Source organism: Opisthocomus hoazin, chromosome 5 (assembly GCF_030867145.1).
Source record: "Opisthocomus hoazin isolate bOpiHoa1 chromosome 5, bOpiHoa1.hap1, whole genome shotgun sequence".
Lineage (NCBI taxonomy): Eukaryota > Metazoa > Chordata > Aves > Opisthocomiformes > Opisthocomidae > Opisthocomus > Opisthocomus hoazin.
In genome coordinates this window covers 28654894-28679318 of record NC_134418.1, presented here as the reverse complement: position 1 = coordinate 28679318, position 24425 = coordinate 28654894, and the positions used below count along the sequence as shown (strand labels likewise).

At 36.6% G+C, this 24425-nt stretch overlaps 1 protein-coding gene across 4 annotated transcripts in view; it reads left to right on the top strand.

Annotated features, from left to right (window-relative positions):
* Nucleotides 1-24425, top strand: part of ATP8A1 (ATPase phospholipid transporting 8A1) — a 131339-nt gene that overhangs the window by 21175 nt on the left and 85739 nt on the right. For 2 of the 4 annotated variants that reach the window (XM_075420765.1, XM_075420762.1), the window contains exons 5-13: nt 1643-1688; nt 5344-5384; nt 9804-9877; nt 11769-11838; nt 12524-12651; nt 16968-17079; nt 17963-18128; nt 20618-20745; nt 22666-22743. In XM_075420765.1, the coding sequence (XP_075276880.1) occupies nt 1643-1688; nt 5344-5384; nt 9804-9877; nt 11769-11838; nt 12524-12651; nt 16968-17079; nt 17963-18128; nt 20618-20745; nt 22666-22743 (843 nt within the window). Of the gene's footprint in view, nt 1-1642; nt 1689-5343; nt 5385-6287; nt 6362-9803; nt 9878-11768; nt 11839-12523; nt 12652-16967; nt 17080-17962; nt 18129-20617; nt 20746-22665; nt 22744-24425 lie in introns of all 4 variants that reach the window. The other 2 variants (XM_075420766.1, XM_075420764.1) reach the window with 1 other exon arrangement.

The window sequence follows — 24425 nt, the reverse complement described above, 5'->3', positions numbered from 1 at the left end:
CTTATGGTAACTTGATGAATGTCTCACTTGCACAGCAGAGTTTCATAGACTATAGTCCAAATAAAACAATTTGCTTTGATTTTGTGGTCAAACAGGTACGAAATTTAGTGTTGCCCACTGTTTATAGCGTGCAGGATTATTTGTCTGACTGACAATTGTATTTTGTTTCTTGGGAAAGCTGACTTCATGCTGCATAGTAAAATATTTTCTCTTAACCTTTAATTTTCATTATGTCTTAGCTTCTTTATACAGTGAGTTATCCAAGATCTCCAGGAATGATTATTTTCATCTAATATTAAAGCAAGATTAATTGGCTTTTGGATGGGAACCTTATATATCAATATCAATCAATATACTTCTCAAAATAATACTTTTAGCTGAAGAACCCAATGCCTCCCTTTCTGGAGTGAAATTCCAAGAAGCAGAAAATGTTAGCAGAAGACGTTATTCATGAACGGCATGTGTTTTCCATATATGCTTTAGAAGTGCTAGCAAATTTTGTGGCATGCGGTGCTAGATTATCAGATGTTTCCAATCATTTTCACCCATGGTAGCTCAGAAAGCAACTGACGTTAAACTGTTACTCTTCAAACTGGAGGAGACTCTCCCTGTGGGCAAATAAACACCTGCTTTGGTCAAGTTACTATGCCTTCCCATTGATCAAAGGTTATTTATCTGTAGAATCAGCTATCTTTCTGAAACAAGAATCTGCTGATAATCTGTGAAATTTTAGTAAAAAATAATACCTTAACTTAGTCTTTGCAAAGTGGTAAGGTGGTCTTTTTAAGAGCTGCTAGCTCAGAGTCCTACCAGCGTTTTATAAGAAATAAATCTCTTAAGTGGCTTGAAGTATTTTTCTTTCAATTTACAAGATTGCTCTTGATATTCTTTGTATTTTGAAGGCATGATTTCTGTAGCTCTATTCAAAAAGGCTTACCTAAAACAGTTAATTCTATTTAATTCTACAAATCATGTTCCTGCTCAGGAAGAACGGAGTTCATTACTCTTAAAAACTGTGTTTTAAACTAGTAGTCTCCTAAGATCTTTGTAGCTAAGATGACTTTGATTATACCTTGAAAATGCTGGTCGTTAGTAGCTGCATCAAAAGATTTCTCTTAAAAGGTTTCTCACGACTGTATTAAAATTGAGAGACATCATGGCCTGTTTAGGGTGGAGGTTTTGTTGATTTGTGTTTGTTTGTCTTTCTTGCTGAAGTCTGCAGGCACTTATGTGGAAGTGAAGTCATGTATTTGCACAGCTGTTGCTTGACTTCAGATCTGTATGAGACAATTGTATGAAGAAAGGTTCCATGATCTTTGCTGTAGTAGAAGTATCTCCCAATTCCAGAAAAAGGGCAAAGTTATGGTACACAAGTACACCACTTCCTTATATAAGGAACTTGTTTAGATAGCTATAGCCCATGTGAGAGGACATTTTACCACAACACAATTAGCCTGGAACTGGGTGTGACTACCCTGATGATCATAACTATGTAAGTAATCCATAGTCCTGTTTAAAATGTTTATTAAATTGGTTTATTGAATTGATGAGTAAGAGGGGTTAATACATGTCTTTTTATCTTAAGTGTGAAAACTTTATTGTGTCAACAGAAGTCCTTAACCACTGTACATTTTTAATTTAGAAAAGGCATAAAGCTGATAATGCAGTGAACAAGAAACAAACTCAAGGTAGGAAATTTTTTTAAGCCTATTAATTGTGGTTGGGAGGGTTGTTTTCTGAATTTTGTATATGGTAGTAACATAATTTGAACTGCTGACAGGTAATTGAGTGGGAAATTGTTTATGCAGATTACTTCAAGATTCTGAATCTAAACAGTTGAAATAACAATTTGCAGTCACATTAGCCCCACAAAATCAAATATGTTCTAGATTAAGTTTGTGAAGTTTGTAAGAAACTTTTAACATTTACTAATTTAACACAGGTGATGCTGTAGCTGCTAAAACATCATAATCACCACTATATTTAGTGGGCCTAGATTATAATGAAAAGTTTATGCATTTCTAGTCATGGTTTCAAATCATCAAATCAAATTGTAATTTTTTTCAACTAGCAAATCTTGAATAATTCTATTTTGGAAAATTCTGCAGTTGGAGGGATAAGTCATAAAATGGAACTATCTTTCAATGCTGCTTCAAAACTGTGGATAAAGATGAATAGATTTTTTTGGTTTTGTTTTTTTTTAATATGAAATCAATGTAATGGTTTGATTAGAGATAATGAGATACTCAGCCAGTGTACCCAAACCAAAATTTAGGAATGTGACTTCTAGAATTTTTTGGTTTTAAGATTTTAATACAAGTTGAAGTATTAAATCAGAAAATTATTTTAGCTCAGGATGTGAGGGAGATGATATCTGGTATGTCCTAAACATACTTGTCAGTTAGGAAGTCTAAGTTAAGTTCCCACTTTGCTGCTCTTTAAATTTCACCTGTTCTAAGGTAGGCCTCTCTTGACAGAGCTGGTCCTGTTTTTATAAGCACGAGGAGGAATGAGTTTCACATGAATTTGATTGCAGAAAGTGTGAAAAATACCACAGAGGAGAATCGTAAATGGGATCTTTTTTAAATAAATAACAAACATAACTGTATTTTTTTTTAGGGAGGGAAGTAGTCATTGTCTAAGATAATCAGAATTGTTTAGCCCTGCTAACCCCTGGAAATGTCTCTAATTTAAAAACATAAATTTTAAAGCCTACCTAAGTTGTGCATGAATCTTTTGTGGGGGAGGGGGAGGGAAAGATAACTTACGAAACTACTGAGCATGTAGCTCAATAGGAGATATAGAGAGATTAGGACAGGGAGACAAATCTATTGAATGAAAGCACTGGGAATACAATCTCCAGAGAACAGGCCTGAAGAAACAGCTAACCTCTTATCTATACATAAACGACAAAGGAAACCTTAATGAAGATATCCAAATTTCTTTCATCAAACATTCCTAGCTTTTGAGATTGCAACCAACAGTTTTAGGTGGCAGTGAATCTTGAAGTGCCATTTCAATTATTTTTTTTTTTGTCCAGAGTGTACAAAGTTTTAAATTAATGAAAGACTTAATTACTGTCTTTCCTGCCTCTTCTCCTTGGTTACCTCTCATTAGGCTCTTTGAATGTTCATAAAATTCCTGAATGTTCCATGCATGCAAAAGAGCATCTTGGAAGTTGAAAGTGTAATGAGGATGCATAAAATACTACTAGCACTGAGAAGAAGTATCTTAAGCTAATGCAGGATTCATAGAAGTACAACATAGATCCTGGTGTACTGTCAAAGCAATATTTAAATATACTGTCACATATCATCTATTGTCAAAGCAATAATTAAAAAGTTATTTGGTATGGTACTCTGATTTTTTTTTTTTTCATGTATTCAGCAGTTCTGTAACCCTGAAACAGCTCCATGTTTTGTTGCCTTTTAAACATACATAATTGTTAATGAAATGGCATGTGCATGTATAGAACCTGTTTATGGGTTTCCCTTCATCTGTCTGTTCCTTAAAGACCATCTGTACCTCAGTTAACCTTAAGCAATTAACTTTCTAAATTTGTATTACTATAAAAATTCCTTTGCAGAGGATTTGGATTTATTAGGCTGCATTAGGGATGATTTTTGTTACCTCAGGCTGCATACATATACAGCAGGACACCGTGAGTCACTCTGACATAATGAAATGTGCATTTCTGCAGTGTGGTGAAGTAGTCTTCTGTAGGCCAGATGGAGCGTGCTTTTGAAAGCTAGTTGTTAGAGACAGCTGAAAAATGGGAGATACAAATGTGAAAGCCAGGCTGCAGAAGACTTTATGGCGGAAGTTCTCTAATCGTTATATAAAAGGTGCATAGCAAGGCCACTTCTTTTTTTTTTTGTTCTCAAGAAAACGGATTTAATTGAATGTCAGTGTATGTTAATTGTGTTTAAAAGCTTACTGGATCAAGCTGGGGTTAGAGTACTCTTGAGATTTCAGGTGTCTCAGCATGTTTTCATGAGTCTGACATCCATTTGTGAGCTGATTTTAACGAGCTAAACCATCAGGAAACAAATCCATAAAGAAAAGCTGGCAGTTTCCTTCCATTTAGTGAGTTAAACTGGCTCATTGCAGGGCCAAGCAGCCACCTGAGGCACCAGGCATTAAGCAGTGAGGGCAGGCACCTCTGCGTGTGGCAAGGGCAGGACAGGGCTGTTCGGGGAGAAGCCGCTACCCAAGCATCCCACACCATTCCAGGAGCCACACACACACACCACTCGGGACTTTCACTGCCGGGACTGGGGTCCCTTCGCAGCCAGCGAGTCCTGCAAGCCCACAGGTGCCCCTTTTCAGCTCCTCACAGACACACACTCGCTCTCGGGTGCTTCCTCATCCCTCAGGCTCGACCCGAGGTTTCCCGAAGCAGAGTCTCCAACACAACATATGCCAGACGAATTTATTGAATGGTACAGCAGTGTAAAACAGCTCGAGCTGGGTGCTTCCAGGGAGGGACCCCGAACAAGCAAATCCCTGGGCAATTACAACCTGACAATCTTAAATTCCCACCCCACACAAGTTCTCCAGGTGGTGTCCAAGCAGCACCTGATCCAGTGGTGTTACTCAGGTCTGGGGTCTTCTGTCCCTCACTGGGGCCCTCCATTGTCTCTGGGCAGGCTGAAGATTCTTCCCTTATCTTCAAAGAGGCCCTGCTGCTGTCAGTGGATGACAACTTCCATATCTTCTAGCTGCAACTGAGTCCTTGGGGCACTGCTGCACTGATCTTGGCAAGGGTTCAATGAAAGTTTGTGGTATTCAGGTGGCAAATTCACACCGTGCAGCCTAAGGCTTCAGTGAAGTTGGCCACTAATGCTAAGCATATGAACATACATATATATATAGATAGATATATATAGATATATATATATGTGAGTAGTATACCAGAACACAAAACAGCGACTCTGCTTACATTTTGACTAATTTTTCCTGTAACAGGACCTTCCCTGTGCAGTGGCAGTGCTATGTTAGATCAGCTCGGTTGCATGCGAAACAGCATTAGGATGTATTTCAGCAGTGCAAGTGCTTCTGCAGCCAGCACTTCTTAAGAAGCCTCTGGCCACCTCTGGCAGCTTATTTACATTTCAGACCTGCAGAACTCCACAGATTCTGTGGTACAAAAACTGTTACACAGGATATGTGCTGTGTAACTGAAATGGTTGACCTGAATTTATAGAATCAAGGCATGCTGTAAAGTGTTGTGTAAATGAGCTGTGTGTGTATGGCTTTTCATAAGGAATCTAAAACATACCTGCATATTGCAGTTAGACTGTACAACTGGAATATTCTCTTTATTTTTTTTCTTTTTTTCAGTACTACGAAATGGTGCATGGGAGATTGTCCACTGGGAAAAGGTGTGTGTTTGTGTTAGTGGCTTTGAGAGCATAATGCAGATTTAATATTTGCTTTACTTCTCCAAATAATTGTCACTGATAAGAATTAACTAGTATGATGGGAAATGTATAATCTTTTGTATTTTATCTTTTGTTTGTTACTACTTGTCTCTTAAAATGTACTTTTAAGTCAAGTCAGTTTTGATGGCATGAGTCAGGTAAAACTGCCGTTAGATGGTGGGCTTGAAGTTCAGCAGAAAATAACTTGAATAATATGATTGACTTGGGAGTATTTGCATATGGCAAAATTGTAAAATTTCTTAGTATTGTTTGGTGTGCCAAGGCAGAAACTTTTGGGAAACTAGTTACTTTGTATATTTGCTGAACATCTTTGGCTTAAACAATGAGAACTTTAAAGACTGTTACGCAGTAGTTAGGGACTGTTAAAGGTAGTTTTCAAGCACTAAATGTTATCCTGTCTATCTAGCCCCTTAGTTTTATTGGTTTCCATATCTGAAAATTTGAAAAAAATTTGACCAACAGTAACTTGGAGACAAGGTTCAGATGAAATATTTTTATACCTTTGGAGAAGCAAGGATAAGGTATATAGCATGATGGAACAGAACTGTGATCTTAGGGAAGATTAACTTCTTTAACTCAGCCTCAGTCTTCCCATAAAATATTTCACAATAACTAGCAAAAGTAAAGAAGTGCATAGAGAAGGTCAGGATTAGGCCTGTTAAAGAATAGATTTCCAAAGAATTCCGGTGACCTTTGAATACCTAATACCTACAGGCTTCTCTAAGTATGTGAGTTTCTAACAGTCTTTCTAGCAAATTCAGCAGGTAAATATTTACTGTGCTTAAAACAAAGGGATAACATACTTTGTTTGAGACCATTAACCAATTCCCAGTTTTCTTTCAGGTAGATGTTGGAGATATAGTTATAATAAAAGGCAAAGAGTATATACCTGCTGACACTGTACTGCTCTCATCAAGGTAGAGATGCCCACTGATGCTTATAGTGTAGAGGCTGGTTTCTCTACCCTGCATTTATTTATTTATTTATTTGTGATTGTTCCAAGGAAATAAGGCATAAACAAAAATGGTGCTGTTCTGAAGTGTGGTCTTTTGTTCATTCAGGCATTTATCATTTCAGGCAGTGTTTCTTTAAACCATGACGATTACAGTATTAAAATTACACTGGCATTGAACTTATCCCTAAGAAAAACTTAGTATGTTATTTTTTTGTTGGATATAGTACAAATAAGGCTGATTCTCTGTCTGAAAATTGGACCTCAACTGTCATATTTAACGAAGTTGGCATTTTGATATGTACCTAACAGATTGCATCCTGAAAATAAATAAAATGGATATATTAAATGGATATATTACATGGAACAGAAATGTTTTTTAATGGATACAGTTGCCAGTTTGATAGTTGAATCAGGGGAAAAAAGTGAACACAAGCTGTGAACCATCAAATCAGCACTGTCTTTGAGCTGAACATTGACTTTATTCTCTAATACAAATATATGATGAATAATTTCAGCACTGCAAGCAAAACTTAATTTATACCATGTAAAGCTGTGACTCTTTGTACAGTCAGGTTGTTTATCATCATTTCCTTGGACAGTTTTATTTAAGAAATCCACATCTTATGTGGAAGATGCACATTTTTCAACATCTGTTTGATCAGGTCGATAGATAACATATTCTAAATTTTTTTAAAAATTAAGATTATTTAAATATTTTCATTTTGATGTATTACTATATGTTTACAGTGCAATTTCTGTACCTTTTTCTGGCACAAGCATTATAGTAATGTATATGATTATGGATTAGAGATAAACCCCCTATGATCACCCTGAAGTTAATGAATCCACTCATACGTAAGGTTAGGATCTTACATGTTTCTGCGACAGACTGTGGTGTAGACCAGCACACGGTTTGTTCCGTCTTCCATTATATCCCCAAAATTAAGTGTAGCTATTTCTAAAACACTTCTGTTAAGTGTAAAGTAGTTGCCAGATAATACTGTAAATTTTCCCGACAGCTTGTCTTCAGTAGTAATGTTTGTCATCACTTCAGATGTTTTGGTATTGAGTATCCTCTATAAACCTTCTAATTCTGCACTTCAAGGAGCACTTAAACATTCTACTGGTGCTTTTCTACCAAGATCTTCATAGGCAATACACTGTCCAGCAAGAACGCTTGTTCTGTTGGAATAATAATAGATTCTGTCATGCTAACCCTGGAGTTTTGCAAGCGTAACAGAATACATCCTCTCAGAGCAGCTTCTTTATAATCTTCCTGAGTAAGCTCCTAAATGTGAATCTTTGCCTAGATGTCACAGAATCACAGAATAGTAGGGGTTGGAAAGGACCTCTGTGGGTCATCTAGTCCAACCCCCCTGCCGAAGCAGGGTCACCTACAGCAGGCTGCACAGGACCTTGTCCAGGCGGGTCTTGAATATCTCCAGAGAAGGAGACTCCACAGCCTCCCTGGGCAGCCTGTTCCAGTGCTCCGTCACCCTCAGAGGGAAGAAGTTCTTCCTCATGTTCAGACGGAATTTCCTATGCTTCAATTTGTGCCCATTGCCCCTTGTCCTGTCACTGGGCACCACTGAAAAGAGCTTGGCCCCATCCTCCTGACACCCACCCTTCAGATATTTATAAGCATTTATTAGGCCCCCTCACAGCCTTCTCTTCTTCAGGCTGAACAAGCCCAGCTCCCTCAGCCTCTCCTCGTAGGAGAGGTGCTCCAGTCCCCTCACCATCCTCGTAGCCCTTCGCTGGACTCTCTCCAGTAGCTCTTCATCTTTCTTGAACTGGGGAGCCCAGAACTGGACAGAGTACTCCAGATGAGGCCTCACTAGGGCAGTGTAGAGGGGAAGGAGAACCTCCCTCGTCCTGCTGGCCACACTCTTCTTGATGCACCCCAGGATCCCATTGGCCTTCTTGGCAGCCAGGGCACACTGCTGGCTCATGGTTAAGCTGTCGTCCACCAGGACACCCAGGTCCCTCTCCACAGAGCTGCACTCCAGCAGGTCTACCCCAAGCCTGTACTGGTGCATGGGGTTGTTCCTCCCCAGGTGCAGGACCCTGCACTTGCCCTTGTTGAACCTCATCAGGTTCCTCTCTGCCCAACTTTCCAGCCTATCCAGGTCACGCTGAATGGCAGCACAGCCTTCTGGTGTGTCTACCACTCCTCCCAGTTTGGTGTCATCAGCAAACTTGTCTTCACTGTTTTGCGCTTTTGGATTTGGAGGACACTTGTCTCGCAGTGTTCTCCAGCTGTAGTTTGCACACAGAAAAATACCGACTGCCTACCAAGCCTTTTTTCTGAGCCTTGTCCCCTCTGAAGGAATCCTACCTCACATGTTGATAAATTGAAATAGTAGTCAGCTGCTACTGGGTGTGTCAGGACTGTTACCTCTGTGTTTAACCTCTCGTTACTGCCCTTGTTAGAACACACTGTCCTAACTATGACCGTTGCTTACCTTGAATTTTCCTGTCAGGTTTTTCTTTAGGATCCAATTCGCAAAGCGGCCTCCTTGAATTAGGATTGCTTTTCCGGGGACAGTTCAGGCATTTCTTCCAGCTAAAACTTCTGTCTTAATTATATTGCTAGGGTCCTGTTCCAGCACTCCTATGCTGCTGTGTTACTTCTAATTCTGCCTGCAAACCCGCCTCTCATCTCCGCGTGGCCATGCATTCTCCAGCAAGTCAGTCTCCTCAAGTTTGCTTTCCAGGTGTTTGTTGATGCCCAATTACATTTTAGGTTTCAACAACAATGTGAGCCTGTGGACCTGGTTTTAATTCAAACTAATATTTGGTTCTTTTTACCAGCCATAGCTGTTTCTGGAGAATAAGAGGATCTTAATTATTTTAGGAAACTATGGTATCTTACAGTGGAAGGACACAAACCTTTGGTATTTAATTCCATTTGGTTCTTGCTAGTTCAGTGTAAATTGAAATTTACAAAGCTGAAACAAAACACAAGATCATTTTCAGCATGTCTCCATAGAAAGGTTCCTGTCACCTGGCTTTTCAGAAAAGTTAGTGGAAAATCTTTTCTTGTGGCTTTTCATTTTTTTTAGTTAAGGTATGGAGTGGCTAGGAACTTTGTCAGTTGAGAATTAAGCATAACAGCTTTTTATTTTAAGTATACAAGATCAATGTGTTCTGCTGCTTAAAATTGATGCCTTACAGTAAACCAATCCACTCAAGTAAAAATGAAAATATTCTAGCTCTTTTCTTCCTGACCTGATTAAAATAGATTTTGAAAAAATTGTCATCAGACATTTTAATTAACATGTATTGTTTGTATAATAATTTCAAACTCTGTCTTTTTGTCTTTGTCCATTTGTTTCGTTTTCTCCCTTCGCCCCCTGTCACTTATTTTTCTGTTCTAATCATTTTCAAACTGGGATGTGTAGGTGGCAGTAGGGGAAGTAGTGAAAGTGACCAATGGGGAACATCTCCCAGCTGATCTCATCAGTCTGTCATCAAGGTTAGAATAAACTAGTTGCACAGGATACGTGTACGTGGGTCCTCATACACCAAATATGAAGAACGCTGCCGTGTTGATAATCTTTGCTTTGCTGTTAAGCTTTCTTCAACAAAACCCAGACATTTATAAAATTAGAAAGGGTTCAGTTGATAAAAGTACAGATCATTAAAGTGTAAATACACGATAACACTCAAAGAAATGAAAATTTGTTTCAGTCCTCTTTGTTTTTACGCTATCCCCATGAAATTTTATCAGACAAGTTGTCATTGAATAAACACACAGTAAAACACCAGGATAAATATGTTTAATTCTCAGAGCAAATTAAGAAGTATATACATGTATATACACTGTTTTCTGCAAAGAATGTAGTTTACTGTTGGTAGGACTGGTAGAGGACCCTCTGCACAAACTTGGATGTTGCACAATCTCTGCTGCATGTGATGGCAAAAGCAGCTCTATTTTGTGTTTGTGACAAAATGCATGATTTTTAGACACATCAGCTTTATGCTATTGTCTGCACTGTTACGGCACTTTGTTTTTCCGTAACAAATCAATGGGCCTGCCTTGATCTAACTGTAACTTAATTACTTTGGAGGTCACTGCTAGCTGCTACAGTAATTACAATTAAGCATGTGTCTCACTTGAAATGTCTTTGCTGCCTTAGCCTGTCTTAAAGGTGCTTCGGAAAAATACTGTTTTTCATTTTTAACTAATAAAATGCTAGAATTATAATTAAGTTTCATACAGTTGATTCCATCCAAACAACCTAAATAGAAGTTATTTACGTTTTTAGAAAAGTTTGCCAAGAAGAAACTGCTAACCTTAAAGGAATATATGATAATGATTTGTCACACTTTAATGCTTTTGCTTTATAAAAATGTGTTCGAATAACGTACTTAACTTTATCCTGCAAACATGCTAAAACTAAGTCACTTACTAGTAGCCATTGTTGCATTAAGAAAGAAAGTTTTAAAAAACACTTGATGCTTGAATTTTGTGCTAGAAAGAAGTAGCATATAAGAAGCTTTAAAGTGATGTAGAGAGTAAATCTTTGTTGTTTTAAGTTGTAAGGGGGTTTTATGACTCATGTAGTCCTTTACAGGATCAAAACTGCTTTCTGTCATTGATAGAAGTAGTAGGTGTTCTGTCCTTATGCCCAGAAAATGGGAGCTGACTGGAGAAATTCAGAAATCCTGAACTGTTAGACCTGTTCCTGTTTACTGTCTACTTGCAGAAAAGTAATTTTGTCCTTCTATATCTCTGTTTTCCTAGCTAACAGTTCTATAATGGTTGCAATATGATTTAAAGTCTAAAAGTATTTTACAAAATATAAAATCACTGGTGTTACACATCAAAAAATTGTGTTGAAAAAGTCAAATGCAAGGAATAAGCCATTTATCAGTACGTGTCCAATAGATGAACTATTCAAGTAGAAATGTTCTGCATAAACTTTAAACTTTTAATTTACAGAAAGCTTTTTAAATTGGATAGAGGACGTGTAGCTCAAACTGTATTATGTTACCTATGATTTAGACTTTTTTTTAATAAGAGAACCCTTTACAAGAGAACTTTCATGTCTAAACTACTGCTGTCTACAGTAGTAGGTGCTACATATGTGCTACATTTGTGACTATATCTGACTCATGTAAAACCATATAAAACTTGATGTGTACAGCATTTTTAGCAGTGTTTCATCTAAAAACTTAGGTTTTGGCAAACATTTCTGAAAACGTATTGTTGGTTTTTACAGATTCATCTGTAAATTATTCTAGTTCTGAAGATATGATAAGAAAAAGAAAAACTTTATTGCATAAATAAGTACTAAAAATGACAGAAAGTTAATGGATTTCAGCATTGGAATTTAAAATTAAGGATGTTTTTTTCTTAATAGTGAACCGCAAGCTATGTGCTACATTGAAACATCTAACTTAGATGGTGAGACAAACTTAAAAATTCGACAGGTAGGAATTTTGATTTTTGAGAATATTGCTAATATTATTTTTTGTCTATTGTTGCTTATAAAAACATATTTTATGTCATTAATGACCATTTTAGAAGACTGAGATTTTAGTGATTTGCATAAAAAGCTGCAGGTTATTGACATCGCAAAAGTTTTGTTCAATTAATAAAGCGGAAGGAATGAATGGTTACTCCTAAGCCATGTTGTGTGCTTTGTTTTAGGGTTTTTCTTTGGGAAAATAGGTAGAAATGTTAGTAGTTTGGATATTGGTGTGTTTGTTGTTTTTTTTTGTTTGGGGTTTGGTTTTTTTTTTAGAGGATAGATTTTTTTTTTTTTTTTCCTTCTTTTTTTAGAGAAGTCCTGCAGAAGGAAGCTGATAGTGCCAGTATTGTCCCTGAGGGGCAGGTAGGGAATAGCAGTTTTTGACTGAGTGCACTGTCTCTGTGCAGGAACATTCTTGCTGAGCTGTACGATTGGTTACAACTGTCTTCATCATGGTGTTTTAAGATATGAAGGTGACTTTTTTCACTGTCTGTAGCATCCAGCAGTGTGACAGCAAAGTGTAGCAGTCCCATTTTGCTCCCATATGGATACTGGTTTTCTGGTGTTGCACCAGATCTTCAATACATAGATGTATATATTGGAAAGTGATTTTTAATGTTATGACAAACAAATTTTGTTTACAGGGTTTGCCACTAACATCAGACATAAAGGACATAGAAAGCTTGATGAGACTTTCTGGCAGAATTGAATGTGAGAGCCCAAACCGACATCTCTATGACTTTGTTGGAAACATCAGACTGGATGGGCATGGGTATGTAAATCCGAGGAAGACAATCTCAGGAGATTCATTCTACCAGTACATAGCTTTATCTTGTTACACTACTCGAGTTAAAATCTGAATAGTAAAGTCCTTATTCTGTTAAGACTAGAGAGGTAAAAATCTCTTCTGAGGTATTCTTTATTGGAATTTGTTCTTTTAAAAAGCCAAAGGAGTAAAACCTTACTTCTGATGTCTACAGCTTGAGTTTTACACTAGTTGACCTTCAGAAGGCAATAGCTATTAATAATAGAAGGGAGTGCTAATCAAATTCTAATAGTTCTGGAGTAAGTACCTAGTTTCTGTTTTAAAAGCTGAACAGAAGTAGTTTCTTGTCTGTTGGGGGTTTTTTTTTTAGTATTGTTCTCTTTTGTTTGTCCAAGTCTGGAGTGGAACTGAGTCCATTGCTATATACCTGGAATTCTTCTAATCTGGTAGCTGAAAGACATTTAATAGCTTACTGAAAGTAAGTTTCTGTAAAAATAGACTATCTCAGTGCAATTACAACATACATGCTTGTGAAACTGCTTCTAAAATTCCTAAAATGCTTAAGTGCTTGCCAAACACTGATATTTGGAGTCTTCTATGGGTTCAAACTTAATGTGATGCATTTGGAGTATGAAATTCATTACTATATGCAGAATTGTGGAGTCCTTCATTCCCAAATATTTACAGGATTTTATTTTTATTTGAAAAGCATTTATTTCTCCATATACAATATTGTTCATGTTTATGGTTTTAGACTGATATATAGTACTAACTAATTATTAAATACCTTTTTTTTTTTTTTTTTTGTATTCCATTTTTATTTACTGATTTCTTACAGATGCATTCCGGGAGTTTTCAGTCGCAAGAGTGTGGATCTATTATAATTCCACTGTACTTGTCGTTAAGAAGAGAAAAACATTTACCTGTAATTCTTCTCTGAAGGTAATAGTTATACTAGATCCACACATTCATCCTTCCTCTCTGGCTAGAGGGAAAAACATACTTTTATTTTGAATCTGAGTATTTAATTTTAAAATTTGATTTGAAGAAGAAACACCAAGTGTGCATTGATGGCTGTTCTGCCTCAAGAATGTGTAGGAGCACGCCATCTGCTGGTCAAGCAGTTTGTCACTTGACAAATTCAGTTTTGGAACATTTTGCTTATATTGCCTGTGCAGTAGGATAGTTCCAAAAGTGTGGCTCTAATATAATGTTTACCTTCAGTGGAAACGAATTGCAGGTAAGTAACTCTTTTTGGATCCTGACCTTATTTTCAACCTGAAAAATCAGGGATGAGTTCTCTTTCTGCCCATGTTAGAGGTAGCACAGATTAATCTAACTGCAGTTTATTTATCTGTATCTTAAGACCTTCCTATCAGATTATGGAGATCTAGCTGTGATTTCTGCTTTATCCACTACTATCTTAACATTTTTGCAAAAGCAATAGAGGGTGCTGAGAATGTATCTTCCTTTTCTTTCTTATTTCTCTTTAGATAACTCACTGGAGTACCAGACTGCTATGGTCCACAAATGTTGTATCGGATTGACCTTTTTGCAGTCTTTTCTTTTTCCGTTCATGGGAGAGCAACACAAAAAAATCAAAGCTGTTTTGGGTTTTTTTTTTTTCCCTTTTGAATACTCATTATTCAAGGAGGTAGAACTCCACTACAGCTATTTTGCCTTTTGGCTAAATCTGTCGACTAAAACCAAGGGCAGATACGGGTTATCCAGACCTAAAGTAAATGTTTTCCTGAAGACATTCTTAAGAAAATTTTGGATAAGAGTGAAGTAGGCTTGTTAGGAAAAACATTTTGATATGTAAGCTTTCAAATATGCCTTAGAAATTATTAGCTCTTAATACACCTTTGACAGCCCCGGCAGAAAAGTGTGCTGAAAGGGTACTTCCCCATTGAGAGCGTCCCGTACTGAGTAAAACCGAAATATGTTGCTGAGGGGTCATTAGTTATGTAGTATACAAGAAGACTCAAGTGAGTTGGAGCAGTTTTGAGAAGGCTGAGGCCAGGAAATAGGGATTTGAGAGCTCTGTCAAGTCATCACAGCATCACCTTATCAGAAAGTGGGGTAAGGTCGCAATGCTGAGTAGCATGACACCTGGCAGATCTGGGCTTTCTGTGCCCCTGGTTGTTTTTCTGTCTGTTTTCATCTTGTTGGTCTGGGCGCCAGTTCTGCCGGAGACGACTGCCTCTGGCTGCAAACCCAGTTCTCTTCTGATTATCCTCCCAGTGACAGACCCTTGAGGACAAATTCCTGCCTCATGTTGTAGAATAGTATCCATTTGAGAGCCAGCGTCCTGATGGAAAAAAGACTCAATGGACCCTGCAATAGAAGGGACTTTACTGCGTATTCTTCACAGTTTTTAAGAGGGGAAAACAAAGAGGAAGATCAGGATGTGTCAGGAAGAGTCTTAGAACTCACCTGATTCTTCAAGGAGTACAAGGATTGAGAGGGAAAGGTTTTGACTTTTGCCTTCCTTGAGTCTCTTGTATTGGTAGAAGGGACATAATGCCTTTTGGCATTCCAGAGAAGGTGCATAGTTGAAAAGGTTTCCAATTATGTGTGGCTAACTTGAAAATAGCTTTCTCTGGTTATATGCCTTTCATCTTCTGTGACATTCTTGTTAGTGTTAATAGACTAAAAATATCTAATTAGTCTTGGAATGACATGTAATCCATTTCTTAACTGAAATGTCTATTGTATTGTGCTGATGGATGGTCCAAAAGTCTTAGAATGACTCTGATCAAAGAATGCAAGTAAATAAATAAGGGCAGAAGCAATCTTTGGCAAGAGGAGTCCCTCTTAATGAGTCTTGTGTAATTCAAATGCCAGCAGTTCCTTTCATACTTGAAAGGGTATTTGGTCTCTTAATTTTGACATGATATGAACACGTCTCAAATACGAGAGCAGTTCAGACTTAAAAGTAAATAAATCTCAGTATGTTTTATATTTGTTTTCTTTTCCAATTTCTTATTTGATGAAGAGCCTGCACCTGGAAATCATTTTCCATGGCAGTATCATTCAGCGTTTCACTAGCTGAAACATACCTAGTTGGTGGTGAAAAGAATTCCATAAACAGTCAATATGCTCCATGCTAGTTTTCTAGAAAGTAAGAGGACTTGGTTGTAGTGGGGTAGTGTTTGTTAGGTGTTTGCTTTTTATGGAAAAGCACTCAAATATTTTTCCAGATAATTTTTTTTTCCTAGTTTCTGCAAATTAACATTGCCACTGTTAATTTTAGGGGAGGAGGAATGTGTTGTTTCCTCTTTACTTGCAGTCTTTGAATCTTAAAAGCTTGTGTATGAGAGAAGAGGAGGGGACATGACAATCCAGAAGAAATTATTACCTGAAACTCACTCACTGAGATTGACTTTATGCTCTTTGTACTACTTAAATATTACTGAATATCATGGCTTCCTCAGACTCTTGATAGCTTGTGTATCGGAGATACAGTTGCTGTCGTTAAGCAATTTATTTGTAATCTTTATAATGTGTTGGTTTCGAACAACTGTAGAGATAATAGTTTTAGGTAAGAATGCCCAAACTAGAGCACTATTAACAATATGAACTCCTAGCTGATATTTGTAGAAAGAGAAGTGCAAAAATAGGGTGCTGTTTATCCAGGAAGAGAATAATGGTTATCTCAAACTTTATACATTTTAAGAGAAACCTGAGCTACAGTGTATTTATAAAATCAGCTGTCTGAATTTAAGACAGTTAAATGATTCCAGCGCCTTACGAAATTTTGTTGCTTATTTACTCAGTGGAGGTCTAGAAGAAGAACACAAGTAAGTTTACCTGGTTTTGCAGTTTAAAGAAGGTGCAGGAAATATTGTTGTGAATTTTAAACACTTAATCATGTTCATAAAGGATATTTATTTAATGGAAAGAGTAGATAAAGTTGAGAGTTCAGAAAATTATTTCGTTTGAAAATTGCTTTGGAAAATCAGTCTTGTAAGAGTAGCTGAGTTTCAGCATACACTTAGGAAAAAGCTTCATAATCATAAGTTTAACGTTAGTTTCAGAATGTTTACTAAGTAGTACCATATCTTCAGTGTCCATAGTCAAAATTAAGTGGTAAGTAGTATTTTTGCAAACTTCAATTTTTGGACTTGCTTTAAACTGTCAAGTTTTGTCTCTTGTCAACACTCCCAAAAAAGTTAACTCTGAGAAATAGGTTTCTAGCATATTTATAATAATAATCTAAATTTTGAGACATTAGCTAGTGAGTTCTAACAGCTGCTGATTATGTTTATTCATTGATACTGATTGTTTTAGTGCTAAAGTATAAAACTCCTTCCTTCTAGTACTGTTCCATTGGGATCTGATCAGATTCTTCTACGAGGAGCTCAGTTGAGAAATACTCAGTGGGTTCATGGGATAGTTGTCTATACGGGACATGACACAAAACTTATGCAGGTTTGTCACTTGGATTTTCTCTAGATTACCTGTTTCGTTACCTTATTATGCCATTACACAGCACAGAAAGTCCTTTCAGAAAACATGGCTAGATACAATATAGTAGTTAAAATGTCAGTAATAGAACATCTTTCTTATGAAGTAAAACTAAGAAAAATAAAGCAACTTCTTATTAGTATTAGTTGCTTAGCCACAAAGTAGTTTTTTAAACTAGTAAGTGTATTTGTTGATTCTATTTTGTAACCTGTGTGTTGAAAACCATCTTGTTAGCAACTGGATCGTTACAGTTTGCCTGTTCATTTATTTTTTTTTTATTTTTGACTGCTCCTAAAACTGTCTTGTTGTGGAGCTTTCTTTCAAGTACAAAGGTAAGCATTCTTATCAGAAAACAAAGTGCAACTATTTATCTGCAAAATGAGGAAGGAAGAGAAGCAGTCTCAGACTATGAAGTTACTTCTCCTGGTGATGTTTGAAATATCAGAATTGAGTTGCATTTGTGGAGGAAAAAATAAAGAATGCTTTCAGATTGGTCATGCATGTCTCTTACTGCTTTTCTGATTTGTAGATTAGCTATTTGAAAAAGTCTGTATTAGCAGTTGTCTTCTGTAACACTGATAAGGTGTATGCACATATATTTTTCAAGTTTGCTGTTACGAGTGTTCTGTGTGATTGTTTAAACTGCTTGTGACACAAATCTAAAGCTCTAATTCTCGGATTTATAAGCTTCTTTTTTTCTTTTGAGTAAAACAGTTACGTCATTGTTGATGATGTTGATACATTTGGGAAAATATTTAGAAAAGGATGCAGTAACATGTAATTTGAAAAGGAGGAACTGTTGTACTTCTACTATTTAATAGCCACTGTTGGTTTTTGTCTTTTGCAGAATTCAACAAGTCCACCTCTTAAAATGTCCAATGTGGAAAGAATTACGAATATTCAGATTTTGATTCTGTTCTGCATCCTTATTGCCATGTCTTTGATCTGCTCTATTGGTTCAGCTATATGGAATCGAAGACATACTGGAAGAGACTGGTATCTTGATCTGAATTGTAAGATGTAAAATAATATATTAGTATTTTAGTGTTAGGTTGCCTTTTGTACTTGGAAAGGAGTATGGTTACCATCCTTTACACAGTGTGTTTTTTATCAGTCTTTCTTCAATGGTGGTTGACTAAAGTCAGTAGGCTAGGTATATCACAGCAAGTATAAATTTTACCTTACTGTGCTGTCTGAGCTCTTGCTAAGTTCAGGAAGGGAAGCTTTGTTGTTTGCCTCTACATCTCTGCAGCTCAGCAAGGTCTTTGTCAGCATTCCACTGGCATAAACAGTCAGCTTCCTAGACATCAGACTGAAGCCATTTTCAGCTATTTCTGATGGATTACATTTAAAGCTGCAGTGACTTTTCTGAATTTTTAAACTCCTTTATCCCAGGAAATGATGCTGTGGCTTTATAATTTTTACTGTATAGAGCTCTGAAAAATTATTGGCTGCTAACGTCAGATCGTAGCAGACTGCTCCTAAAGAAGATAAAACGGGACAAAAGATCTGATCTAATGTAGAATACTTGGCAGATGTAGTCATGATGGATGCAAGGCAATGTGATGTTATGTGGGCCTTCATGTCAGCATGCAACATACTGGCATAATTTGACTCTTGGTGAGGGAACTAGATTTAAAGGAAGTTTTCATAAATATTCTTTGTGGTCCATTATTCACGTTTTCAGAATTTCTTGTGGTGGGCCTAGAGCCTTCTTTGCTTAGGCAGTAGAACCGGAACTAGGCTTTCTGTCCTGAAACAACAGTCTTGAATACAAAGCTGCTGAATTTAGTCATCAAAGTAGGGAGTGGTTTGGTCAGTTTAAAAAACAAAACAAAACAAAAAAACCCACACCCTTAGAATTCTGATTTGAAGGCACTCTTCTAAGGTTTCTGTTGAACAAAACAGTTGTCTGCATTTATGATGAACTTTTGCTTACTGAGAACCTTGCTTCACCTCTTTTTGATGCTGAGGAAGAAACTTTTTTTTTAAAAAGAAAAAAGGAAGAAACTTAACTTTTGTATTTCCATCTTGAGGTAGAAAAAAGAAAAATCGTTAATGGAATATTGACAATTTCTAGTAATATAAAAGGATGCCATTACATGTACTTCATCATTTGTTATTTGTTCATCTGATTCTTCTTTTCAGTGATACTTCTTTCTTTTCTGGGAAATGTGGATATTTTCAGAATATGGTGGTTAGCACAGTAGTGAAGCAGTTCAGAAGCTTTTAATTTTATCCCTGAAAAAAAAAAAACACCAAACATGAAATCATGGCCACTGATATTTTTATGTATTCTTTAAGTTGTTATCCTTGCCTGTTTATTTTCTGATATATGCCCCATGATTAAATGAAATTGTGCTGAGTTTTGTAAGGTGTGCCCTTTAAGGCTGCATTCAGGTCGTAGTTGTTCTTGTACAAGATACTTTTAATATATAAGAAGCAATTTATTCCCTTTTCCCTTTAGTTATTTAATTTGTCTGTGGTAGTGAAACAGGTTCCCAGCTATGCCCCATCTTCTTGAATGTTGTTAGTGTTTCATTAAAAGAATCTGTTGCCTGTGGATGGTAAAAAAAAAAAAAACAGCAACATGGTAATGTTTTACTTACAGTTAGCAATAGATATCAAACTTCATGTAATCTTGGGATTATTGATAATATCAGTGTCATGGTGAATGTTAGCTCTCTGGTCTTTTAGCCTTGTAATTAATGTGATGTTGGAATTGGTGTTAATAAAAGTATCTAAAACCTGCTCTCTTGGATCTTAAAGTAACAACCAGATATACGTTCCGTAGGCAGTGGAAGCCTATCTGAGGCTGTTTGAGAGGTCTTTGCATACAGACAGGCAGGCTACATCTTTTGCTATTCACTGTACTGGAGAGCAGACTGCTATTTCCCAGTCACATCCTCTCTGAGGCGTTACTAGAGTTATCTCAAAGTTTAAAAGGAAAAAGTAGTATAGAACTGTTTGTTATATATATTAAAATTCACATTTCTAGTTCTTTCAGAACTTTAGTTAAAAATTCTAATTTAATCTCTTCATGTGGTGTGAATATACCTTTTTCATAGTATTTTGCTGGAGGGGTAAGAAATAGTAAGGTGTGAGGATGGATAGAGAAGAGATTCGTTCCACTCCACATTTCTCCCTTTAAAAATATAAAACTCTAAAATTTAGAGTTTAGAATTTCATTGCTGTGGATACATATTCCCAGACTATGATCTTAAAATGTAGCAAAAGAGGGAATGGCTGGTAAGTTTGCTTTTCAGAAATTGGAGATGACGACGAAGGTCTCTAGGTTTGAACTCCACTTTATAATAGGGATCCTTAACTCTTCTGAAGGTCGTATTTATAAGCAAGTGATACTGTAATTTATTCTGAAGTTTCTTGTTAGACACAGAACATTTTAAAAAACAGCAGTTAATGCAATATTCTGAATACATAGTATATAAATGCTTCGAAATATGGTCTTGAATGTTTTTTGATTTGCTTTGTTTTTTGGCAGATGGTGGAGCAAGCAACTTTGGATTGAATTTCTTAACTTTTATCATTCTCTTCAATAATCTTATTCCAATCAGTTTGCTGGTTACACTTGAAGTTGTTAAATTTATCCAGGCATATTTCATAAATTGGGTAAGCAGTATTTTTACAATATGTGTTGACTTCTAAAATCAAATCGTTTACAAGTAAATGAAATGGTTGATTGCTTGTCTATGTATACATTTTTTCAGTCTTATTCTTAATGTAAATACTGAAGTGTGCTGTTTATTTGTTATTACTGGTATCTGAGAGGGTAATAATAAAAGGTTTTATTTAGTGCTTTTATGCCTGTAGCAAATTGCTTTTTGGAGCATGTTTTCATGTCCTGTGTACCTTCTCATTATTAATATTCAGGTATCGGTTTCAACCAGAATGATCAGAAGAGGTTTGCTGTCCAGTGGAGTTTTGTCCAGTTTCATTTCTTTCTAAGCGTAGTGCATGGGTTTTGTTTTTTTTTTTAATAGTTCTCTGATGTGTTTTTTTTCTACACCACCACCCTAGTTTAATGGGGGTTTGTACAAAGACAATGCCTGTTAGTATTATCTCTTGCAAAATATATAAAGATCACTTTGGCATTCTTTAATTTTTTTTCTTAATGGATTCATGGGTTTACTCTGAGGTAGGGGTAAGGTATTCTTAAAGCCGTGTAAGTGCTTTTGATAGCATACCTTCAGTTTTTCCATTTTTCCAAATGTAAATTAATCATACCATTCTGAACTCTTTAATCTGATTCCTTGACCAAATGTGTGAGATATTATGTCATGCAGATGCAGATAAAAGTGTATGTGGAGTAGCAGGTGAAATGTATGCTTTATTTTAAAAGCATATTTGTGAGCAGTCAGCTGGTTTTGATTTCTTCATTTCTTCTGTGCTATGAAACAAATTGTTGACAAATTGGAGAATGCAATTAATTTCTTCCTTTGTTTTGTATTCTGAAACAAATATTCAACAAAGGCTCACCCATGTTGAATGTATAGATTGCCAACAGTTGTTTATACAACAAAGGGGCAATGGGCACAAACTGAGGCACAGGAAGTTCCGTCTGAACGTGAGGAAGAACTTCTTCCCTCTGAGGGTGACAGAGCACTGGAACAGGCTGCCCAGGGAGGTTGTGGAGTCTCCTCCTCTGGAGATATTCAAGACCCGCCTGGACAAGGTCCTGTGCAGTCTGCTGTAGGTGACCCTGCTTCGGCAGGAGGGTTGGACTAGATGACCCACAGAGGTCCCTTCCAACCCCTACCATTCTGTGATTCTGTGAAATCTGAAAGACAGTTTTAACTTCTGTTCACTCCCCCCCCCCCCCCCCATTTCACATCATGAGGAATTAGTTGTCTTTGATTTATCTTAGTCTGGGACTCTGGACATTTATTACAGTGAACATGATCTTTGTGTGTCTCCATATCATACTGGTATAGAGAAATTGGTCTACTGCAATATCCTGCACTATGTTGCCATACTTCAGTGTTTTAATCTTTTATTGTATTTAAAAAATGAGTTTAAAAAAAACCCACAACAAAAAAAAAAAACCAACCAGAAACACCGCTTATAATGCATCCTACAATGTACCCTACGTTTATTGTGTACTCTTAAATTTATCTTCATGTTTTTATCTCGGGATATATTTATCTTGCTATTTAGAAATGACTGGTTGTGCATACAACATAAATAGATAAGACTGACTTCTCGCTAAGTATTACACTGTGGTATTTCTGCTTATTGCTAAATCTATTTTAGATGAATGAGTACAACAGTTTTTCAGTAATACAGATCACTGGAAACAATCTCAGCAAAATCTCAAAGAATCATATAGACTTTTGTTTTAAGGAGGAAATTTCTTCTAGGGATTTGTGGAAGAGATCTGATTGTATCTGTCCCTTCCCATGTTGAAATAATTATAAGAAGATAATTTGTATTCAGGATTAGTCTGCTCTTTTGTATTTATGTGCTAGATTTTTTGTAATAAGTTATGGAAGACTAATTTTTAAACATATATGCCTTTTTTTAAATCTGTAGGACATAGACATGCACTACGAACCTACAGACACTGCTGCAATGGCTCGTACTTCCAATCTCAATGAAGAGCTTGGACAGGTAGAGAAAAATTACTGCTTCTAACATTGTGTATGAAATTATTCATGTGGTTTTACCATCTAAATTACTAAAACAATGAAAAAATTATATTCTCACCTTAGTCTTTGTTTATTTCCGTTTTCTTTATTTTGTCAGATATTTTTAAAAGCACTTGCAATATGTGGGAGTTAAATTTTTGAAAGCTGTATTAAATGAAGAAACGCTGCTTTATATATCAATGTGTATCACAGAAGGTTGAAGTGTACCATTAAAGTTACAAAATCAGAGGAATTCTAAACATTAAGGCTGTCTGTGGCATAGAAGTTTAGTCTCTGTAGATACACTATGATAGTGTATATGTATATAGTATGTTGGGGTTTTTTCCACACACTCTGCCTTGCTCGGAAGAGACAGTGGGTATGCTCTAGGACTGAATCGTGATTGTGTACATTCCCTCTTTTTTTGCCACTGGAGATCAGAAGCGATGAATGGAACAGAGGCTCACAGCTGAATTAAGCCCTGAAAATTTGGGCTTAATTTTTCATTTTGCTTGAGAGTTCTCTTTTAATACTATATCTTCAAGTGTAACCAGCAAACTGATTGGAATAAGATTATTGAAGAGAACATACAGCAATAAACTAAAGAATGAGTTATGAAAATACTATAAAATCAGTTAGGCTTTTCACAAGAGGCCACTTGCTGTATGTTCTGCATTTTATGGAAGTAAGACTTTGTAGCAGTGTGTCTAGGACACAGGGCATGCTTCCAGAAGCACTACATGTTGTATTTGCTATTTCAGCCAATTGTGTTTGCAGTCTTGCTTTAAAAACATGCTAAACGTACTGCTTTCTGTTACACTGACTGGTGATGCTAAACTGATTCTGTAGAAAAAATACTATGTGCTCATTTAATTGAACTTTATTTAATGTGCACAAGTATACACATCCTTGCATTTCCTAACCTAGGTATTTTCATAACTCATTCTTTAGTTTATTGCATGGGAACATAAAAGTTGGTTTTAGCTGTCCAAGAACAGTAAAGAATAACATCATTTTAGCCATATAGCAATCAAGTCTTAGGGACAAATATTTAAGAGATCTCTCTTTTGGGAAAACAGTACTTGTTAAGTTAAAATGTTCTGACATTAGTCTACACAGAAGAGGACAAGGCCTTTGCCTGCTGGGTTTAAGAAGTATGTGCAGATAGCAAAAAAATTTGGTTCTCTTCCTGGCCTTAAAGTGGAGTATGATCTCCTCCAGTAGGGAAGACACTGTTGAGTCTTGGCTTTCCTTCTGTCTCATTTTACACAATCTGTCTGTTTTTTCTCTCTCTGCAGTTAGCTTGTCATTCACATTCCCAGACACATTCCCTCTTTTTGACTTCAACAGTTGGTGTCTTCATTTCTTACGTTTCTTATCAAAGTCTACTTTACCAGCAAGATATAGTCAGACTTCCTGGGGTCTCCACTTTCACCTTTTTGGCGGATTCTTAATTTGAGCAGATTTTTGTAGGGAGACCAAAGGACTCTCTGCTAACTAAAAGAGCACATGTCTTCTCTGAAGTACGTGAGGGAGGGCTGCACATAATGAAGAGAAGATTTACTCTAAGAGATCTTCAGGTCTTAAGAAAAGCAAAACTTTGGTGTTGGAAAAAAAAGGTTGAGTTTTCTTAGCTGCATTTCCTGTTGTCCCATTCTGCCTACA